The sequence below is a fragment of the Polistes fuscatus genome, unplaced genomic scaffold (assembly GCF_010416935.1).
Source record: "Polistes fuscatus isolate 324 unplaced genomic scaffold, CU_Pfus_HIC Scaffold19, whole genome shotgun sequence".
Lineage (NCBI taxonomy): Eukaryota > Metazoa > Arthropoda > Insecta > Hymenoptera > Vespidae > Polistes > Polistes fuscatus.
Window position 1 is genome coordinate 2,559,142 of NW_025113095.1, and position 24,600 is coordinate 2,583,741.

Below are 24,600 nucleotides of genomic sequence, written 5' to 3' on the forward strand. Positions count from 1 at the left end.
AACCTATTTTTACGCTCTGAGAGCTACGATCGTTACGAATACAACGTTTTATACTATGCTCTAGACATACAAAGTGTGTGTTTTATGAATTTTAATTGCATCAATTAACGAATCAATAAGAGAATATAGAAGAAAAAAAAAATTAACGTTGATAATTGAAAATAGAAAAAATATAATTTACGATATTAATTATTTATAAATCTCTTTTTTTTTTCTTCATCTCTCGAATATCATAATATTAATTAAATATTATTTAAAATCATGCTAATGATTGAATTTGAAGATTATATATAATGTTACTATACATTATTTGAATAAACTACAATAAATTATTTATATTACTTATATTATTTACGTGAAACATAAATAACATCGTATATCAAATATATTAAATATATTAAGAATAAATATAATCATCGTTACGTTAAATATATCAATGAATAATAAAATTAAACGAATTTAGGATGCAATTAAGTCTAAGCATAATATTCTTAAATAATTTCTTGGAAAATCGCGACACACGAATCCGAGATAAGTATTACATACAGACGTACACAGATACATACATACATACATACATAAATAGAATTTCTACCCAACGTGTATATAACCAACACACGTATTACGATTTTCCAACTTTGCAAAATTCGAATGAAGAGAAGCGAAAATTAGTAACGGTAATAGCACATGCTAGGAAGTCTCTTTGAAAATAGAGAAGGTCCAGCAGCGAAATCCGTAAACCACGAAAGACCCTCGGTTAAATTTGTCCCTTTCTATATGTATCTACCTCCTGCCCCCCCCCTTCTTCTCCACATCCTCTTCCTCTTCCTCTTCCTCTTCCTCCTCCTCCTCCTCCTCCCCTTTCGTTTGCGGCTGGTACCTCAACATTGAGTAAGAGAGATACAGAAATAGAAATAGAAATAGAAAGATAGTGGTATGCGCATGTGTTAGAAAGAGAAAGAGAGAAAGCCTTGTTTTACAGCGTTACCTTCCGGCCCAACCATGGCTTTCTACTTGCCGCCATTTCGCAAATCCACTACCCTCCTACAAACCCGTACAATCGTCGAGGAAATAAACTTCCTTTAGCGAGATATCATCCTTTCTCGTAACGTTACACACAGTTACACGTATACACTTACATACACACACACACATATATATATGTTGTATATACGCAACGAAAGCTTCCCACATTTTAAAACGAAAACCCTTCGGCATGTTTCGAGACCCTCCCCCTCAACCCCCCCTACCATACCACCATTCCATCCCCCATCCCCCATACTCGTACCATACCACGAAAACTCAACCTACCCGAATTGTGAAAGATTATATAGGTCTAATGGTAAACGTGATTTGTAACAGGAATACGTAACGAGTACTTCCTTCTACTATTCTCTCGTTAAAAATGAGATTTAAACAGGAAATAAAATATTTTCTCATGAACTGTATTATTATTATTATTATTATTATTATTTTCTTATTCTCTCGTTGATCACACCTCGGTTTATCACGGGGTTTTTATCTCACCCATACTACGGATTGTTGTATTTTTAATCAATTATCAATGGGATTTTATATTCTGGATATTGAAGTGTTTTTTTATTTTCTTTTTTTTTTGTTTTGTTTTATCGCGAATACATTCCGAAACAACAACATTGTTCCTTCAGACGGGATAACGTTTCTAATATCGGTACTTCCCGTAAACTGAAATTTGCAACAGAGGCTGGAACAAAAAAAAAAAAAAGGGGTTTTATTTTACCCCAGGAGAAAAATTCGATGCATAACCTTTTGTAAATCGGCGATTCAATCGCAAACTCCATTCCCGAGTTGGAACACAATCACGAATTTGGAACTCGCCATGGTATATTCGTATACACGTGTATGTAGCCAACTTACCCCAACACATATATACATATATATATACATACATTATATATAACGTACCTATACAAAGCTTACCAACGTGTCTCTGTTACACACTTGTAAATAACCAGAACACTGAATTATCTACGTACTCTCCACAACGAACTGACGATTTTTAACCGGTATAGGAAAATTTGTTGAAAACTTTTCCACGATCATAAAACTTTCTTTCGATCAATCGAATACAACATATATCCCCCCTCAATCGTCTATTACAAATTTCACGATGCAATAAAATGAAATACCATAAGTACGTGAAACGCGTTAATCGATTTTATTTCTATATATATAGGAAAAAAAAAAAAAAGAAAAAGAAAAGAGAACAAAGGAAAATCGAACAAATTTGTCACGCTTAAAAGAAAATCATTTCTATCTGAATTAATCACCTGCAATTAACACGAAAATATATTCAATTCTATACGACGAAATATACAATTCGAAAACATATTAGAAATTTTTTACACGTTGAATATTATCACGGGGATCCTCCTACCCCATCCCACCCACCAAAGTAAAATAAATCACAACGATAACGATGTTTCAAATAATGATAAGATCAATGTATGAGTTATTATTTAAAAAAAACACAAAAAATAAAACGAAACGATAAATAAAAAGAAGGGATGCAGTTGAAGGTAAATTGTTTTACAAACAATTCGAAATACGAATATTAAAAGGTCAAATCGTATTATAATTTTTCCAATATTTTTTGGAATCACTGTACATATCTATAGATAGAGATAGATATATATGTATATGTGTGTATGTGTGTGTGTTAGTGATTGGACAACAGGGCGGATGTTTAATTGAGCATTCGGTCGCGCCAGGTCGAACGCGAATGTCTCTCATAATCCAGTGTACCAATTAACGCTATTAGAGACATCGAATGCAAAAGAGAGAGTGGGAGAGAGGGGTGAGGGGGGAGGGAGAGGGTGGGTGGGTGGGTTGGACGCCGGCGGCATCCTGATAAACTTGATCATCGATTACAAGTGGAAGTACACGGCCATTGACAGCCATAACGTGATCATCGTTTAACGACTGATATTTGGAAAGGAAAGGAAAGTAAAGGGGACCAAAAAAAAATAAAGAAGAAATAAAGAAAGAAAGATAAAAAAAATATCATTCGAATATTATCATGAAAATATCTCGCGGATCAAATATTATTAATTAATTAATTAATGGATTATAATATATATATATATGGAGGAGAATAATATTGTAAAAAATAAGAAAATGTATAAAATAATATTTCATGGATATAATTCGTGCACTCAGACACATATCGCTGTGGTGAATTTATTATTAATTAATTATTCGATTGTATTACGTACTATTTCTAATTTGTTCACTTGTTTAAATAATTTTTCTTGCAGAATATATTTTTTGGGTATTTTATTCTATTTTTTTTTGATTTTTTTATCTTTTTTCTTTCGGTATAAAAATGAACTTTAAATAAAAATGATATAAATATATGAATTATTTGAAATGATTCTAATATAACATAGGGGGATATGTGTCTAACGTAAATGATATGTTAAATGTTATTACATAAATTCGAAGTGAAATATTTGACATCGGTAAGGAAAAAAAAAATGGGTTAACGATATAAAACTTAATAAAATATTTCGTAAAAAATGTGACAATCTACGACAAGGTGCTAACGATAATGCGTTAAATACGATTCGCGTGATGTATCAATCTCTTAGAAAAGTATGACGACGTTTCATGACGGATGAAATACACGAACGTTAACCCCGTAGAACTCTCCAAAGTTATAACTTTCACGTACCATTCAGTGGAGAATTTACGTTTTCCAGCTCTTCCGGAACGAGGACCGGAAATCACGGGCTTATCCTCGCACTATGCTGTTGGCGAAAACGTGACTGCCAACTGTACGGCTTGGCCTTCAATACCAAAAGCCGATCTCCGTTGGACTATCAATGGAGAAGCGGTAAAGTATTTACGATTCTTTCCTATACTATACATATATATTAAATATATAGATGTGTGTGTATATATATATATATATATATATGCAACTATATCTTTTACTTTGATAACGAAATTTCATACCGAAGTTTTCTACTGTACTCTACTGTATTGATTTTGTTAACTACGACAAGTTTTATTATACTAAAAATGAAAAAAAATTACGAAAGAAAAAAAAAGTATCACATGATATTCTAATTTATTTTTACCTTATTTTTATTTTTTATATGCATGTACCGATCCAACGATTAAATTCAATCGTATTTAAATGTATCAATTAATTGATATTAAAATTCATTGCATTCAAACTATTTGAAAGAATAATATAAATATATGTGTGTGTGTATGTGTGTGTTACACGTGTGTATATCTATAGATAGATATCTCGTTTCCTTGATAACTCAAGTTTTATCGTTTCACTCGATCGAGAAAGGTTTCTTAACGATCGGATATTGAATTTTTTTTCTTTCCAATTGAAAACGACGGATCTAACGAAAAATATCCTACATTCTCAACATCCGCACTTATCTTTGAAAGAATTTACAGCCCAATTTAATACTTCCTTTTTTTTTTTTTTATCTATCACACGTTCTTACTTATTTCAACGTATATATATTTCTCTGAAGTAACGGATAATAATTATTATTTTTTATCGATTATAATAATTAATACCAGAAAAAAATCTCAGAGTGGTGTTATTCAATTTTTATTCAATTTTTATTTCTCTCACGCGTGTGACGTTACATCAATTTTTTTGTATCTTATTTTTTTTTGCGTGTAAATCCATCAGATACACACACACACGCACGCATACACACACAGGTGCAGTGTTTATATGACAATAGAAGCCAGTGTATACGATCTTCGATTTTCTTAAAAGCTCGTTCTTGGGAAAGAAAATTAGATTTCAGCGTGAGTTGATCGTCAACGATGAAATCCTCTTTCCACTTTTCTAAACGAAGAATGCCAGCCCAAGGCGAATCTCATTCGCCAGTCCCATCAGCTTAAAATACAAGGGCGTTTTTGTTTTACTCATGCAAAATAATCTCGGCTCGCTTAACCCCCGCTACAAAACTTTTTAGAGACCTTGATCCTAAAGTATGGTATATATATATATATGATAATATATTATAGTATAATTTATAGTTATTTCAAAGACAAAACTTTTTTGTGCCCGAATCTTTTATTTGTTTTTATTTTTCTTTATCTTTCTTCACTTTATTTTATCCAATCGAAAACTGTACACACGGTGCCTCATTTTAAACAATATATAATTTAAAGAATATTCATTTAATTATATATAAATAAGTAATTAATTATTGATTTAATCTCAATTTGAAATGGAATCATTATGATACGATTGTCGTTATACAGTTTGATAAACTTCCACGTGTTAAACCTCGTTTGAGATGTAGATAAAAAAGTATTTTCATTCGATTTAAAATATCGATTATTATTTGTAACAATTGTTACGATTTCCTTATCATCGCAATAACACTCTCTCTCTATGAAATAGCTTCGATAAATAATACTTTAGCCCATTTTTTAAATCTCTATCCCGATTTTTATTAGAAATATTTATTCGCGAATCTTATAGGATTAAAAAGGACACTTATTAATATTAATAATATTTAATTTAATCCTAAGCTTATCCACGAATTATTTTCTATCTGCAATAAATGATATTTAAATTTCTATACGCGTATAATAATACGAATAAAATCAAAAAACGTGGTGAAAAATCGAGAACGGTTAGTAGAATACAGTATGATGGTGGTTAGTTGAAATGTCTAGAATGTTGGATAGGAATATGAGAAAATTGTCTTCGACACTTGCAGCTAAATCTCCAGAGTATTGCATCTTCCTTTTGTCATATACTCTCACACATACATAAATACGCACACAAATACACAGATAAATAAAAGGATAGAAAAAGAATGTTGGAACACGTACAAAGAAATAATATATATATACGTATACGTATTACATATAAAATTACATTGAAACGAACCCGTGGGAATCATATACATGCCGTATTACATAGAAGGGACATGTACACAAGGTATATTGTATTTGTGTGCGTGCGTAGTATCGAGAATGCGTTGCTGGGGGCTATCCAACGTTGAACATTCCGTTCGACCCGCGGGAATCCTTGTGCTAGCACCAATCCCACCGAGAGACCAACGAATAAATAACATGGCAGCTGATATGTACCTTCGCTTGCTACTGGATGCCTGAACCACTCAGTTGCCTGACATTAGTTTAATTACAGGAATGTTCGAAAACGTACGATGCCTTCTATCGTCGTTGGAAAATAATGTACAATTTGTGTAGGAATTATGGTATATATATGTGTATATATATGTGTGTATATGTGTACGTGTTTAGTCCTGATTTATCAGTATTATTTGTAATATCTCATATATATATAATTAATCATGTATAATTCAATTGTTTTCTTTAACGTGTCGAATGAAATAATTTTATATTATTGTCTAAAAAGTTATACGTAATATTGCAATGTAAAATAATAATCTCAATGTATATGAAAATATTATGAAATAGTTATATTATTGGTATTAATATAATGTTAATATTGATCGTAATATTAGTAATATATTATACTGTAAATTCTAACAAACAATAAGTATATATCCTTTTATAATTATTATCAAAATACTACTTGTGCATAGATATTCGCGTTATCATAATCGATAAAAAATTCTAATTCACCGAAAAACAACGTCAAAAACTAAACAAAAGAAAATAGATTAAAAAAGAGAATTAAAAGGTAAGAAATCGTGGGGAGATCGAAAGGGGTACTAAGCAAAACGAGAAAAGTTCTTTTGTATATATATACAAAGAGAAAGAGAGAGAGAGAGAGAGTGAGAGAGGTGGGAGTACATGTAAAGAGAAATAGTATAACGGAAAAAAACTGAGAAAAACAAAACGGAAAAGAAAAATAAAATATTAGAAAGAAAGAGAGAACAACCTTTACAGAGAGAGTGGGGGTTGGAGGAGGGGGAGGGACAACACAACTCTTGATCGTGTTTTCGTCGACTGTAAAAATTCGAAACGTTTTCGTGGTAACGGCGTTTCATTTTTCCCATCTACGACATCTCCACTACCCCCCCCCCCTTACATTCCTGTTCGTAAAATAAAAATAAAAATAAAAAAAAATAAAAATAAAAATACAAATACAAATAAAAAAAGAACTCTCTGAAAGACATTACAGCGATAGAAAGAAAACGAAAAATAAAGTAGAGAGGGAAAGAGAGTGAGAGAAATAAAAAAAAAAAAACAGAGAAAAAGAAGGGTGGAAGAGAGGAAGGAAGGGATGGGGGTATGGGGTGTTAGGAGTAGGGGGTAAATAAAGGGAGCTTCATATGTATAGATATATAGCTCGTACATGTCGCGTTCTCTGCCGGTAACATTTCCTCCCTATCCCTCCTCCCACCTCCTATCTTCTTTTTTTCTCTCTTTATTTTGTGTATCTTCCTCGCTTACAACCACCCCTATCCACTATTCTCGGTTATCTTCGTGGATTAGCACTAAACTAGATATTACTTTCATTTTCTTTTAATTCCTTACTCGATGTCTCGCGCTCTTGAAACGATCGTTGAAATTAAAATGAGAGTTGAAGAAAGATAAAAGTAAGAGGATTGGAGAGAGAGAGAGAGAGAGAGAAGGATAGGGGGAGGAATATTAAAACAAAATTACATTAACGATCTAAAACGAACGTTATTAACCAATACTTTTTTGTTTGTATATATATATATATGTGTGTGTGTGTACGTTTACATGCAATTTCTCTGTCTCTTTGTTTTTTATTTCATACGAAAATTAATTACAAGTAGTAGTACAGTGTCGAAGAAAAAAAAAAAAGAAAAATATTATCAAGGTAAAGTAATATCTTTTTATTATACGTTTCCTGTTAATTCGTTTAAAACGTAACAATCATTCGACTGATCAAAATCAAATTAATATTCATTACTATCTCGTTTCTCCCTATCGTTACTATCGTACGTTGTATGAAGATCAATGCGATAATTGGTATTAAACATAAATTTATTAGAACACACATGTTAAGTTCTATCACGTAGGAGGAATAACGAGAGACTCCTGACAGAACTCGTGTTAACTAAAGAGTACAATCCTTCAAAATAGTTTATTGATTCGTATTAGTCGTCTACCAAATGAGATCTTTGTCAATGTTAACGGAATAATGAAATGAAATAACTTACGATTACTATATAAGACCGTCAAAGACTAAATTTTATGTTAATATATAATAATATCATTTTCCAAAAGGGCTAGTACTCTAACTAATCGATAGTTCATTAGCGTTTCCATAAATCTGCTTGATTTCAATGTTTCAATGAGATTTAATAGCAACGAGTAAAAGCACACACATACATATATACATATATATATATATACGAAACAAAGATAGAAAGAGAAAGATATAGGAGCATGTTAACCGATTCCTATTAATAGGCTCTCCTGCGCTTAAATACAACAGATTATCAACTAATTGGATAAGCAGTATTAATACTGGCTACGAACTGACCGTACTCTTCATTAGATTCATTCAATATTGCATGGCAATACCACACGTACACACTTAAACATCGTGTAAACGGCCAACATAAATGTCCCCGTAATGGCTCTTCCACTATACGTTAACTATATATATATATATATATGCTTCGATTATATCCATGTATGCATGGACGGTGGGTGTGTATATGTGTGTGTATGCGTGAACATATCATGCAGTATCCTCCCACCCACCTACTCCCCCCTTTCCTCCTCTCTTCCCTCCACCACCGTCCTTTGCAAATCCTGAAACGACTCGCACGTGACCCGAACTATCTACGAGAAATCACAAAACTCGGACACTCCTCGTTATCATGAAAGAACCCGATAACGCTCGATGTTACGTACACGTTTCTGCCATACTTAAAACGAAAAATTCTGTCGTATCGTATCTCAATTTTTATCCTTTCGTAAATAGCTTTTCGCCTTAATACTTATTTTAAATCGAAACTTCGATTTAGATAAGAATGATCATCTTTATCCGAACTATAAATATTCTTTTTATATATTTTATATATATATATATATGTGTGTGTATCTCGTAAAAGTTGCTTTATCGAGAACGATAAAATCAAAATCAATATTGGTTTATTAATACGATTAACAATATTTGTATTATTCGTTTCAATATTTGAATTTATAGTTACGGTATATCGTTAAAAAATAATGTACAAATAGACCAGGGACTTGCAATCTTTTCTTTTTTCTCTCTCTCTCTACAATAAAATAATTTTTGAGGGACATTCTATGTTCTATCGTACTTTAATTATATATAATTTCTTAATAATTGCAGTAATTCACGGTAAAAACTTGATCCCCCACCCCCCTAATCATTATCAATTAGAATAATTCGAGAATATAATCATAATTTTGGTTCCCCCTTTGGAAAATAACAACGATTCGCGAATTACTTGTTTTTCATGGAAACTTCTAAAAGGGAGAAACTTGCTACATGATGGCGTGATACGGTGAGGTCAGCTATACCGTGTTCGACCGAGTTGTTCAATGAGCCGTGACAAGCTCGTTCCTGAAATCTATCAGACTCACAATTTGTGCCATAATTTCTCCAAGAATTTCCTTGGAATTTCTCATGAAATTTCTCATCGTTCCTTTTTTACAACTGATTTCGTCAACGACGAATAAGCTATAACCTTTAAAAATGACATACGATTTGTCCAATATAACGTTTGATATATGTAAGTACCTATTTATATACGTATACACTATACAGGATAAAACATTTATATTGCCACGTTTCAATATATTTGTTATTTATGGCTGCTCTACGGATAAAGTTTGTCGAGGTAGGGAGGGAAGGAAACAAGTTTGAATATTTGTCATAAGAACAAAATCTTAATACATTCGCGCACGATGAAATATTATTTAATTATTTACGAGATATTTTTTATTCGAGCATTATCAAAAATCAATTTGAATTTTTCACTTTTTCTTCCTTACTAACATTTATTTAATGTTAATTGATTAGATTTTTAATAAACGTTGATTAAATTTCTTTACAATATCTTCCTAATATCTTAGAAAATTGAATAATTATAAAATTTCTTACACGTGCAAATAAGATTCTATATTTAATCTGTCAATAATGATATTCATTTTTTACACGAAGAAAAATCTACTGATTTCGTATAACAATAATAATAATAATAATAATAATAATAATAATAAGTAAAAAAATCGTTTACATCGAGTAACAAAATTCCAATCGTAAAAAGATATCCGAGAGAAATACGTTTAATAATAAATTGACGAATGTCAGTAGCCTTGAGCGAGTGGGTTCTCGTTAAGATTTCAGAAATGCATCTGGATTCGTGTGAATATTTCAGTCGATCTCATTTAAATTGTATTTAGGTTGCACCCGTCCTACCTTTACGTGTACATACTAGCCGTCGTCTCGAGAATCTCGTCTTCCAGCACACACACATATACAAACACATACAAACACATACACATACATTACCCCAAACATCTCCAATTTAGTTGGGAAAATTTTCGCGTCGAAATATCTACGCGCAAACGCGAGATAACCAATTTCCCTTCGGAGTGCAAGAAGGCTTTACTGGTGGTGATGGTGATGGTAGTGGTGATAGTGATGGTGGTGATGCTGGTGGGGGAAATGTCGGTCGTATATCACGAAAGGTTCGACTACCAAGATGAGAATCCATAAAGTTTGCAGGAATTTTCCGATCTCTTCCGTATAAAATCTGAAAAAGTGACGGCGAGAGAAAGAAAGAGAGAAACAGGGGTAGGGGGTGACTGTAAGGGAATAGGAAAGGAAGGAAGGAAGGAAGGAACGGAACGGAATGGAATGGAATGAGGAGGACGATCGACGAAAAAGTATACCACGACAAACATCTTCCCTTAACGCAACGTCGAATTCGAACTTTTGATTTTTCGCAAATCACGCTCAAATTTCAATGCCTTCTTCAATACGTTCAAAGGGATCTTCGTCGTCCCTTTTTATACTCTTTTTCCTCCTTCCATATACCATTCTTTCTTTTACTTTATTCTTTTCTTTCCTGTTTTTACCTTTCACCTTGCTTTTTTTTTTCTTTCTTTCCTTTTTCTCCCCTGTGTCTTCCATTTGAAACTAAACCCTAATGCAATACCTAAACCCCGCGTAGTAATATTAATACTGACTGAGCTCGAGACAAATTTCTCTTTCTATTTCTTTTTTTTCGTACTCTACTTTTGCTATATTATTACGATTTTTATTCGTTTTCGAGGAGGTTCAAAGAATCGTCTCCCTTTTTTTCTTTTATTTGAATCAATTAAAAAATTCCACGTTCGAACTCGCGACTTTTGATTATTCTAACGCAGAGAATATTCCATGTTTTTTATTTCAATAATCGAAACGACGATCACATACATTCTTTTCGATTCTTTTACTTTAGCCTTGTATTTTTTTGTTATTTTTTTCTTTTTTCCGTACTCATTTTATCCGACCTGATGCTTCAAATTGAATTTTCCAAATTTTCTTAAATCTCACGCCAAAACGTTGCTACCTTATTCGCGAAGATCCCCGAGGATCATCCTCTTCTAAATTCCCTTATCTGTTCTTCCTATTTTGATTTTTTATTCAACGCAACCCTAATACGAAGTCGAAATTCGAACTTCCCGATTTGATCGCAAATCGCGTTTAAATTTCAATACCTTGTTCGAAACGTCCAAAGAATATTTCATTTTTCTTTATTCTCTATTTTCTTCCTCCTTTTATTCGTTTCATTTCATTTCATTTCATTTCTTTTATTTTATTTTATTTTATTTTTCTTTTTTTCTACAATTTTTATTGGATGCCACGAGTGAATAGAAAGAAAATAAAAATTAAATATTCTTCCTCGTGATGTTACGAACGTCTGTCTGCTTTTCTCTGATTTTTATATTCTCTCTCTCTCTCTCTCTCTCTTTTTCTTCATTTCTTTTCATTTGATTTTTGACTTTAACGTAGTTGTAAGTAGAACGAAGGGAAAAGATTTGAATGTCTTGCATGTAAGTGTGACGATCGTCTTCAACCCCTGATTTTCTTTCTTTCTTTCTTTCTTTCCACTTTTCCTCATCTTCTTTTTTTCTTCTTTTTCTTATTTTTAACTTAACTCAACGAGCAAAAGAAGAACGAAGAAAGATTTGAATGTCTGACTCGAAGCGTTATGATCGTCTGTTTGCCTGATTTTCTTTCCTTCTTACTTTTTTCTTCCCTCTAACATCTTTTTCCTTTATTTCTTTTCTCTCTATCTCTCTCTCTCTCTTTTTTACTTTTTTTTTTCTCTTTTTTTAATACATAGCGCGAATGGGAACAAGGATTCGTTAGGAGCAAAGAGATCGAACCGATTGTTCTCGGAAAAAGAATTTACAAGCCCTTTGAGTAATTTACGCTTTCTCTTCTCCCTGTCGTTTTTCTCTTTGCCGACGATTCGAGACAAACTGTACATTTTTACGGTTTTCCGATAAGGAATTCAACAGCGAACTACTACACGCAACCGACTAAAAGAGATGGACAGAAATTCTACGATTTGAATTGGACGGGGGTGAAAGAAAAAAAACAAAAAAAAACAAAAAAAAATGTAACGCGAAACGAATAGGATTTCCATCCAACACTACTGTAACCATTGATTATTATTATTATTATTTTTATTCTTACCTTTATCTTTCCAATTTGTTACGTTCATTATATACTTGTACAATCTATTTGCGATAATATTCGTAATCATTATTCCTTAACTTTTCATTTTCATATTATTAATATTTGTAATAAAAATGTCGATCATTTTTATTCGTAGAGTTACGAATTTATTGTATGTAAAAAAAAAAGACAAAAAGAAAAAGTAAAACATAACGAACATGTAATCGAGATGAGATTTTTCTTCAATCTTTCTCGTTCGCTAAAGATTCGAAAAAGTAAAATAAAAATAAAAACACAAAAATAAAAAAAAAAACACGTGAAAGAGATAAAAAAGGGAATTTAAAAACAAAGATGGAGACTGGCAGATGGAAGGGGGATGAATTACGTCAGGCAGTACAGGATTATCACGATGAAGGAGAAAATCCAGGAAATGTTTCTTGCACGTTCGTATATGAAAAATGAGGTAGTAGCGTTAATCCGACTTATCTTGGCACAAACGCGTTAAGATACCCGAACAAGGAGTGTCAAGACAAGATGAGAGTCGAGTATAAAGAGATGGCATAAGAAAAGAGAGAAAGAGAGAGAGAGAGAGATCAAGAAAAACCTCTCCCTTCCCGCCACTCAACCCCCACACCCCTTATTTCTCTTTATTCTATGTGATATATTTATTTGACGAATACGTGACACACGAAACGCGACATACATGCTACTCGTGAACATTTTACTTTTTCTTCTTTCAAGATCACAACCTGTTACGAGTTAAGGATTACGAAAATACGTGTACGTATGTGTATGTATGTATGTATGAATGGATGAATGGATGAATGAATGTGTGTGTGAATAAATTATTTTAATAATCGAACAATACAAAAGATAAGAAAATATTCGAATATCTCAACGAAATTGATCAAAGTATTATAGTTTGGAATTATATTTTATACTATACCTATACCTATTGTATTATGGGATTAGAGAAAATAAAAGTAAGAGAGAGAGAGAGAGAGTAAAAAGTTAACGGTGTACACGAGTTAATTTAGTAATTGGAGCTTTTCGTGATGCGAGGGAGAAAACAAGGGGGAAAGTCTGCCTATGGGGGTTCGATGGGGTGGGTATCTACCACGTAAAGATCAGAGTCGTCGAATACGAAGGGGTGAGAAAAGTCTAAGGGACTACTACTGGTCATAGGTATTGGAAGATACGTGACGTCTCGTACGTGCCTCACCCATGGGATTTCCTTCTTGCTTTTCACGATTCTTCTCTGTTTTACGTGATATCCACTTATCGGTGGGTGCCTTCGTCGCACCTCGAGAATCGACTTTGCCTCTGGAAATGATGCGAACGTGCTAAGGGCTCAACACGAACTAATGGAACACTGATAAAAAGTCAAAGTAAAAGAGAATATAAATGGGAAAGAAAATGGTTTTCTTTTTTTTTTCTTTTCTCTTGTTTGTTCTTTTTTAATAAGAAAATATTACAACCGTTATAGGTTTATATATGTCATATATGTAATTTATATATTTATATTATTCTTATCTAAAAGATATATAAAAAAAAATGATTTATTATATATTATTTAAATAGAATCAAACACTTATTTAATACGTAATGATATTAAATTAGTATGTTGGTACATGTATTGTTGCTTATAAGCTCTTAATTTAATTCGTTATACGAAAAAAAGAAAAAAAGTATCTTTTAAACTAATGTTCACATAAAAAATATTTATGTTGGAGTACTTATAACGCACACGTACGTAACGTACATCGTACATTTTTATACCACGCGTGTTGTATTTTACTTCTACACGTATACGTAACATCGTACATTTTGATAACACGCACGGTTGTATATTTTATCTCCTACGTATATGCGAATACGAACGTGTGTGATATATCTTACAAAAGTTAGATATAAAAAAAAAAAGAAGAAAGAAAGAAAAAAGAAGAGGAAAAGAAAGAAAAACCAAAATAAAAAAGAAGAAGAAGAAAAAAAAGAAAAATTCTAACAGGATAAGCAAATGTTTACTTTATTCCACGCTACCTCGCATACTCTATACGCGTGTACGATAAAACTCACAGTGATATGATATTATCGCGATATAATACATAGGAGTTTGTGCCGTAAGGCAAATATCAAATGTAAAAAAACAGGAAGGGAAAAGATTCTCGAGACGGCTTGAAATATATTCGTCGCGATGGCAATCGTACTGGAAGAAGGATGTCTATAATACGTTTCATTTAAATAAAGTAAAAGAATAAAAAAGAGAGAAAAAGAAATATAAACAAAGAAGAAAGAAAAAATTATATGCAAGAAGAAAGAGAAGTAGAAGTAGAAGTAGAAGTAAAAAGAGAAGGAGAAGAAAAGAAAAAGGAAAAGGGGGAGAAGAATAAAAAGTCTAACATTTAAAAAAAAAATAAAAAAGAAAAAAAAAAGACAAGATGATCGTATCACGAGTCTCCGTATGCCGCGAGCTAACCTAACTCCGAGCTATAATACTTTATATCGTTGTTCGCTTAAACGACGCATAAGAAAATAGAAACTTTTCAAAGTATCCCATTAAAGCTTAAGGGACTTGTGCTATGCCATGCATTAAGTGGATACAATGCGTTTGAAAAAGTATTCACGCACTATTTCAAACTCTACTTCGTTTTATTTAACGACCGGGTGGAAGTGGTGCTGATGGTGGTGGTGGTGGTGATGGTGAGATGGTGGTGGTAGTGGTATTCCGATTTATTGGGTTAAGAGAGGAAAATAAAAAAAGAATAAGAAGACAAAAAAAATACGAATTTTATGGTTTTCGCATGTTAATTTTCTTTTGTTCCTTCGACCACGCCACAACTGACTGCTGAATTATTTAAATAATATCTTCAAAATTGTTCGAGTCACAAGTTCTGAAAGGTATATGTTCGTTCTCGTGCCGAGATTTTTATTCTTTCAATCGAAAACATTTTTGTGTTTTTTTTTTCCTTTTTTTTTTCATATCAAATTAATATTCGCGATTATTCAGAAGAGAAATTATTTACCAATTAACTTCGGTCGGAGGATTTATTTTGTCGTTGTTGTTGTTGTTTTTCTTTCTTTCTTTCTTTCTTTCTTTTCTTTTTTAATTAACTCCCGTGCATTGTACAAACTATCGTAAACAAAAATATTTTTTCGTTATTTTGAAGTTGAAAAAACTGAGTGAAAGATACAAAACAAATTGGTTCTTCGTCGTTCCCAATATTTATTTTCCATCATGATTTTTGTTTTTTTTTTTTGTTTCGATTTACGTTGAACGTCGGATAGATGTTTTAGAAACGTCGATTTTCTATTCCTTCTTTTTTTATGTTTTTTTTATTTTTATTTATCCGAGAATTACAAGGAATGAAATCGCTGATTTTTTTTATTTAATACAAACTGATATTTATTATCTTCGGAAAATATAATCAAAGTATAACTAAATATATCAAACTTTTTTCTATCTATTTTATATTCCGAGCAAAGAAAGGAAGAAAGACAAAAATTCTGCGAGAAAATATAAAAAAAAATCTAAAATCATTTAGAAAATTAATCCTATTACGTGAAGAAAATTACAAAATTTATTCGTTTAATTAATTTGACGAATTTCGCTAACAGCAATGAACTATTCATTAGAAAACGTATTATATACACGGATGGTATAAATTTTCATTTCATTTCCCGCTTTCCCCATTCCCCCCTCCCTTTAACATTATCACAACTATACGTACTACCAACGGTAGTCTATAAAAATAGTTTATTTGTCCTACTCGTATGATACTCGTTATGTCCACAGTTTGTTTTCATGCTACATAAACTTTTTTACCGAAAGGAAAGTTACTCTTTAATAGTTGAAAAGTTTTAACGAGAGACCCGAGGACTACTATCTACTACTATATCTCTTTCTCCTTCTCTTTATCCGTAGAAACAAATATAGACAAGTATACTTCGTGTGTGTTGGTGAATAGTCGACGATGCTAACAGTGTGACAGACTCCCAAAGTCGCTTTTAGGAAAAAAAAAAAAAAAAAAAGAAACCCGTAGGAATTAATTAACTTCGTCAGGCTCACTATTTTACTTAATTCCTCTTTCTCTTCTTCTTCTTCTTCTTCTTGTTCTTCTTTTTCTTTTCCTCGTTCTTTTTTTTTTTATTTTTATCATTTTCTCACCCGTCCTACTAATTTCTCCATCTTCTCCTATTTCTTTTTATTTTTCTTTCTCGTCGCGTTTATTTTACAAGATACCGACTAGCTTGATATTTTAATATAACGCCTTTTTGTTTTTAATTACGGCCTATATACCGTGTAAAAATATATCAAATATATTATTATCTTTTAAAATATATATATACATGTATTTTTAAACGAGATGCAAAAAAAAGAAATATCATTGAATATATTACAAATTATTACCGATAATAATTCTATCACTCTACAAACATAAGTTACAAATATTCGACAAATTAATTATATAATTTATTATACATATATATATATATCATCAAATAAATGTCTTATCATTCTTGAATAATTATCAAAACGTGTGTGAACATAATTAGAAATAAGTCAAAAATTAGTTCATATCATAAAATAGAAAATCTTTGTGACATTTAAAAAGAAAAAAAAAAAAAAAAAAAAAAAACCGAAATTTAGATCATCAGGCTAGATCATCAACTATGTTGAAGGGTTCTATTACTTAATGACAATCGACATTGATGAGCCCTAATTGCGAATTTCCGAATTGGCATTAGTCATCAAACTGGACGATCAATCACGCTCCTCCTATTTTGTACGGCTTATTTGCCGGCTCGTATTACCAACCGATTCTCTGTCCTTCTACTCGATTCTCCAACATCGTACCTATATATATATATACATATATATATATTCTCTCTCTCTATCTACCTATTTCTCCTTCTCTTAGTCACCTACTCACTCACTCACTCACTCTCAACTGGTTCCAGGTTCTCCAATGTGCGAACATGCATGTATGTTTGATGAGTCGCTTGCCATGACATGACACACTGCATAATTCATCGAAATGCACGCTATTTGCACGACGGTCATACAGACGGACGCCTGAATTTTGATTTCGAAATAGAAGTAGAACGAGAATCGTATTCCCCGAAACTTCCCCATTTATACTATCTACCAACCAACCCTGCTTATCTATCTAACATCATAGTTATAATCTATCAAATGATATTATGAGATATATTATTAACCATGCTAATAATTCTATGACTTTTATTGACTAACTTTATCGAATGAAAGTAAAGAAAAAAGAAAGAAAAAAATTCCCCTTTAAGCACCACCAATCGACATCGAAGATTTACTTATCATCTTGCTACGTATAAGATTATTCTGCAGTTTTCTATAAAACAGAAAAAAAAATAGAAAGAAGAAAAAAAAGAGAGAAATAAAGAAATAGAAAAGGTAGCAGCATATTGTTGTTAAGAGTACTTCTCATTGATACCTAGCCCCTCAAAAAGAAACGTGTAATTCTCGAATGGGAACGTCTTACAGATGATCGATAAAATCTCTTGGCTAGGTAAGAGATGGACGAGCACGGAAACGAATCCGAGATCGTTATTCGCTAGGTTTTCCAAGTTCCCAATGAAAGAGATAAACCTTTATTCCAAGACGTGGGAAAGGTTTATGGGGCTCTGTGCCAAGCTTCGACTCGATCAATGGGGCTTTAAGGCTTATAAATCCGCGCCCGAGCTCGAGACCGGTTTCGTTTTATCGACGATTTTAAGCGTCTTTCTATACACGATACTCACTGAACCTTTCCAGGATCATCCTACGTACCGATTTTTTTTCTTTTTTTTCTTTTTCATATTTTTGTTCTTTTTCTATCTGCTGCTGTGTGTATGTTTCTTTCTCTCTTTTCAAAAGAATCGATCCTGAATCGTAAATTGAAACAAGCAGAGCGTGCTTATTTTATGATGGTGAGAAGTAGATAACGATTTTCTATGTAATTGTAATTGAACACACAGACGCGTATATAAGTAAATCAATTTGGCGACTTAAACGATTAGGAAGATCGTAAAGATTTTAACTGATAGTGATTCATGGGGTTAACAGTTTGGTACGATGATAGTAAGGAATACCGCGAATTACTATCTCTAAGGATAAACGAATGATTCAACTAGTATGTTACTATAATACCTTTTCCTTTCTTCATTTTCTTCATTTCCACTGATTGTATTTCTCTTTTTAAAAAATCAAATGAATTTTATTTCATAATTAAATTGATTGATCGATAATTTGTTGGAAAATAAGGATTACAAAATGATGACTATGATATCTGTATAAACTAAATTTAATTATCCCTGTAATAACGAATCAGATCACAAAGGGTTAAAATATTCGATATTTTGATGTATTAGGAAAATGATTGCTTTTTACAATCGAACACATTACTCGTCAACTACAATAAAACGATGTTAAAATGATAGTATGACGTTTTTAAATCGACAATTGGTAATGATGTAACTATGAAAATGGATTGAACTATTGGATGATTGACTCGTATAGGTACATATGTGTATATATATACATATCGTTGATTCGTTTGTTTCATTATCATGCACGCCAACGATAATCAAATTTGATTACACGCAATAATCACTTTGAAATTCAATTTCTAAACGTTAAAGGATTGGTTGATACCGATTGGCGTGCTTGATCATATCGAATCATGACAAACGTGAAATAGAGAAAGCTTTTTATTGTAGATAATTTTGATCGCGCCGTTATAATTAAAGTTTATCCGAAAAGTGCCATATAAATGTCAATTTTATAACTTCGTACACGGAATTGCTGTTAGTTTCTATTCATCCGAACGAGACTTTTCCAACTCGAAATATTAAATAATGCTAAACTTTGGAAACACTAGGATGGGTACGACCCTACGATAGATTTATTTTCAAACCATTCGTATATAACTTGACGAAATAATTATAATAATAATAATGATGACGATGATACAAATTATTAAAATATTTTAATACACAAAACTTATTTCATTATCTTCGACTACAAAAATTTCATTACGAAATTAATCAATTATCCGTCCTGAATATATTTTCATTTTTCTCTCTCTCTCTCCCTATCGATAATAAAAAAAGAATAATAAATTAAACCGAAGAGAAAATATCGAGCCGAATTAAAAAACTTTACTTCGTATTTTAAATGTAAATCGTCATTTGAGAGAGAAATCTGAGGAGAACATTGCAAGTAGTAATGTACAATGTCGGTCAGACGAAAGTAGTAAAAGTCGGATATAAATGGGTCGCGTAGGTTAAAAAGGGGGAGGGGAGAAAAAAAACAATATGGAGGATGGAAAAAGGAAAAGAAAAAAGAAAAAATAGAAAAAAGAAAGAAGGAACCAACATGCATTTCCCTTAATTGATCTCGGACGTTTAGATCCGTCGTTTATCGATGAACAAAAGAAACGAGGAGAATTAAAAAAAAAAAAGGGTAAGGAGGGGGTGAGTGAGGGGGAAGGGAGGGTTGGCAGGGGGAGAAAAAATAAAAAGGGGGAAAAAAAATCGAAAAGAAAGCTTGCTCCCTTTTCACGCTCGATCGAGTTCAACGCTTTCAACGAAACGTACTAATCGTCTACTCGCTTAGCACTTCGAATCGGTTCTCCTCGTAGCAAAGGGAAGAAGAAAGGGGAGAAAGAAGGGGGAAGAAGTCTGAATCCTATGCTATCAATCAAGGGGACCACATATTTCATCGGCCGACACGATCTCGTCCGTCTTCTCTCGCTCGAAGATCGACATTTCCTTTCCCCACCGCCACCCACCGCCACCCTCCTCCTCCCTGCCCTCCCCCACTGTCTTTCACATTCTCATTCTCTTTCTCTTTTTATCCATTTAACGTTTATATTCCATTCCCTTTCCCTCCCTCGTCCCCACGTCACTTCTATTACTTCTACTATTACCACGATTATGTTAATAAGAAAATACGTACTATCATCCCGTTGTTATCGGTGATACTGTTTTAATTTTTAATATAACACGTGAAATTTTGATACAATTTCTTTCTTTCTTTTTTTTTACGATATTTTTAATGACTTTCATTATTCGTATTCGTTTGATTGATTTTAGATTCTATCATATTTAGAAGAATATAAATCGAAACAATTTGCAATCGATTAAAAGTGTGTGTCGATTGAACGTAAGAATTAATCTCGGAATAAAATAAACGGGGCAATCGATTGGTAAGGGAGAAAAGAAAAATATTCATCAAAGAATAAATCCTTGCCACTAGAAGAATTTGGAATCCTTGCAAAGGGCAGAGACACATTTCAGAAGGTTTCGAGAAAAGGTAGAAAAAGTAGGGAAGGAAAGATAAGAAAAAAAAAAAAAACAGAGCAGCAAGGAAAGGAAGAAAAAAGAACGGTGCTAAAAAGAGAAAGGAATAGAAAAAATAAAAAAGGGGGAGGTAAGACATAGAAGGAGTATTTGGCAGTCTTTGAACCTGTCTCATTCTAAAGGTAGTGAGAAGAAGTAAAGAAAGTGTGAGAAGGAGAAGATAGAAGTGAACACGGTAGGAGGAGGACAGCAAAAGAGGGGGAAATAGAGAAAAAGGGCTGAGAAAGAAATCACAGAAGGGTAGTTGGATAGGTGGGTAGGTAGAGACTTGGCTATCCCGATTGTCCTTCGGGAATCCCCCATCGAATCTGAAGCTGAAGCAAAGGCCTAATAAAAGCAGAAGGAAGAGAAACAGGAGCCGCGAAAATCGAGGAAAAGAAGAAAGGTAGAGGAATTCGTTGCTGAGGATGAAAGAAACGAGGGAGAAAGAAAGACGAAAGTAGAGATAAGGGCTTGGAAGGTGAAGGGAAGAGGAGGAGAAAGAGAATAGGTGGAAGGGTCAATAGTGTACGAAGTTCAGAGCATCGTAGCTGGCCACTTAATCTTTGCCGTGGCGATGAGAATTGAGAGAAACGAACGAAAAGGAACAGAAAAAAATAAAAGAAAAAAAGGAGGGAGAAAGAAAAGAAAAGAAAAGAAAAGAAAAGAAAAAATAAAGGATCCAGGGGGAAAATAAAAGAAAGAAAGAGAGAGAGAGAGAAAGAGAAGGATAATAACCTAGAGAACGTGTTAAGAAGGAAAAGGGAATAAAAGGGACGACAAAAGGGTAGCTCGAGAAGCGTCGTGAGTCGTTTAAAAGACGACGTTCAAAAACCTCTAGGACGGTAGACAAATGTTCCACGAGAAAACCGCATTGCGTTTTCTCTCGATCGTTCGTTCGACGTTGAAAATTCAATTCCACTTGTCCCAATTTCTGAACAAGAAAAAATTTCAATCCAATTACTGTTTTAGTTCGTTATTTAATTATAATAATAATAATAATAATAAATGTCATCATATTGAAATTTACGATAAGTCTGTAAGAACGAGATAGAATTGCGTAAATTGCACAATCGACGATTTTCTTCGTCGATTTGAAAAACAACGGGAACGATGCATAATGTAGGAATCGAAAATGGTATCATCCTAGGTAGGGGAAACGAATAACTTATACATTCGGCATAACAAAACGAGCTTCCCCATCGAGTAACCCGACAGAATTTCATTGTCACAGTTTTTCTTTGCGAACGATAGAGATATCATCCCAGGCGAGTAGTGGGAAGGGAGGTTTATGAAGAATTTAAATTTTCAGGAAAGAATATCTTCGATGAGATCGCAAAAAAAAAAAGAAAAATAAAAAAAGAAAGGACGAATTTACATAGTGGACACAAACTATGTTTTTCTTCTAATTTTTTTTTGTTTCTCTACTTTCAATTAAGAAAAAAATAATTCTCATTAAATTTTCCGCAACCCGAGATCTTCGTGGATTATTTTCTATTTTTTTTTTTTTCATTTTTCTAATATCTTTTAGTTATATATATATTACTAACCGTAAGTTATAATAAAAACGTTTACTCGTGCATATCACGAGAATGTTCGAATAAACTCATTACCATTTCTATTATAATATCAAAGCTACAGGTCATAAGGTAGAATGTATAATTCATCGTCGTTGATACCTCGTAAACTTGTTATCATCATACCAAGGATATTAGAAAATTACTTCTATAAATTCTCTTTCGATTTCATCTCACGTTTGATAGAAATTTACAAGTTTATTATACCATACTTCTTAATAGGTTTACACCTTTCTATGGTTTATAATTAATCTCTCTGTAAGAATAATTTACGTAACATGGATTTTCTAATGTACAATACTTGCATACGTATGATAATATAAAATGATAATATTTGTTTCTCGTTCTAAAACGATTAAGATTTTCACGGTATAGGGGGATTAACTAAAGTTTCAAATGCACAATAATCAATATTGTTACATATAAGGAAACGATGTCTAAGGAATCGTATGATGACGAATTAAGATCGATAGATGTAACGAACAATGATCATCCGATATCCATAGAAACGCTCGTAAATCATCAATACACTCTCACCAATCATCGCGTCGCACCGTCAGCTTGAAACCAACCTTGAATTATCGCTCTGGCACCATTCCACGATAATTAACAAGTAGCCATACCAAGTAATAGCGAAATCGTCATGAGAAACCACGTTATATTGGAACACACTAAATATTTGTTTATCTACAATTTCAACGTTATTATTATTCTAAGTAGATTATATCTAATCATTCGCGTATTGTCGTGATAAATAATATCGAAAAATTCATGTTGAATTGATATACAAAAATCATAGAAACAAATATAAAGACCTAATTAATTATTTTTTAAATTTATATAAAACTGTGCAATTTAATTCTATACTCCAGTCTCGATGTGATTATTATTATTATTATTATTATAAAATTCAAACCAAATCCATGCAATAATTGAGATCATATAACCAAAATGTATATTTTCAATAATGAAATAATATATTAATAAACATTACCACAGTAATATTGAATTTATTACCACGGTAATAGATACTGAATTTAATTAACTATAAATTTAATAATGAAACGATGTTATTATATATAACAATCTGATTTTATCAATTGAATGCATTTAAACAATTTAAAGAAGAACCAGCAAACCTAAACATTTAACGAACATATGCATGCACTTAATAATAAATATATTACAATATTAAATATATCATTAAAATGTAATAATATTATATGGAAAAGTTTTAATGATAATATTTAACATATGCAGGCATACTTATCATAGAAAACAGACTATTATGCTGATAAACAATTGAAAGAAAATTTAAAGTATAAAAAAGAATTGTTTCACATAATGCTGTTCTTTTCTAATTCGTTGTATTCACGTGATATTGTCATAGGTTCTTTTTACGTATGAATTTAACTTGTATATGTGCGTGTCTGTATGATTATATATATGTCGAATTAATTAAAACTTTCTTAATCAAGAGCTAAACAGTAAATAATTAATAAATCGAATAATAAAAGAATTTCAATTTCCTATTAATAACACATCTCTTTTGTAATTTTTAATTAAAACTTTCTAAATTACGCGAGCTTACAAATGAATAATTAATAAATATAATAATAAAACACACACACACACATACACACACAAATTTTTAATATATATTTATTATATGATATAGAAAAAATTATAATATATTTTCTTTTTGAAGTAAAATATAAAATAGTATTCTAGAAAAAAATGATCGATTTTATATGAGTATGTAACCTAACAGAGAAAGATAGAAAGAGAGAGAGAGAGAGATAGGAAAATAAAGTAAAATAGGATAAGGCAAGCCGATCATGGTCGATAACCATAAACGTTTACCCTAGAAGTGACTTTAACTTCCACTCCGAAGCACTAACCACAAAGCCATAACGACATTTCAGCTGGGACTATGTGCACTCGTTCGATTGGCTACGTAGCTCGTTCTATGGTTTATGGTATTGCAAGCAAACGCTATTATATAGTCTAAAATAC

At 32.1% G+C, this 24,600-nt stretch overlaps 1 protein-coding gene across 1 annotated transcript in view; it reads left to right on the forward strand.

Annotated features, from left to right (window-relative positions):
- The window catches only part of LOC122515661, a 174,023-nt gene that overhangs the window by 148,553 nt on the left and 870 nt on the right, over positions 1 to 24,600 (forward strand). The window contains exon 5 of the mRNA XM_043633057.1: positions 3,741 to 3,874. Within this exon, the coding sequence (XP_043488992.1) occupies positions 3,741 to 3,874 (134 nt within the window). The remainder of the gene's footprint in view (positions 1 to 3,740; positions 3,875 to 24,600) is intronic.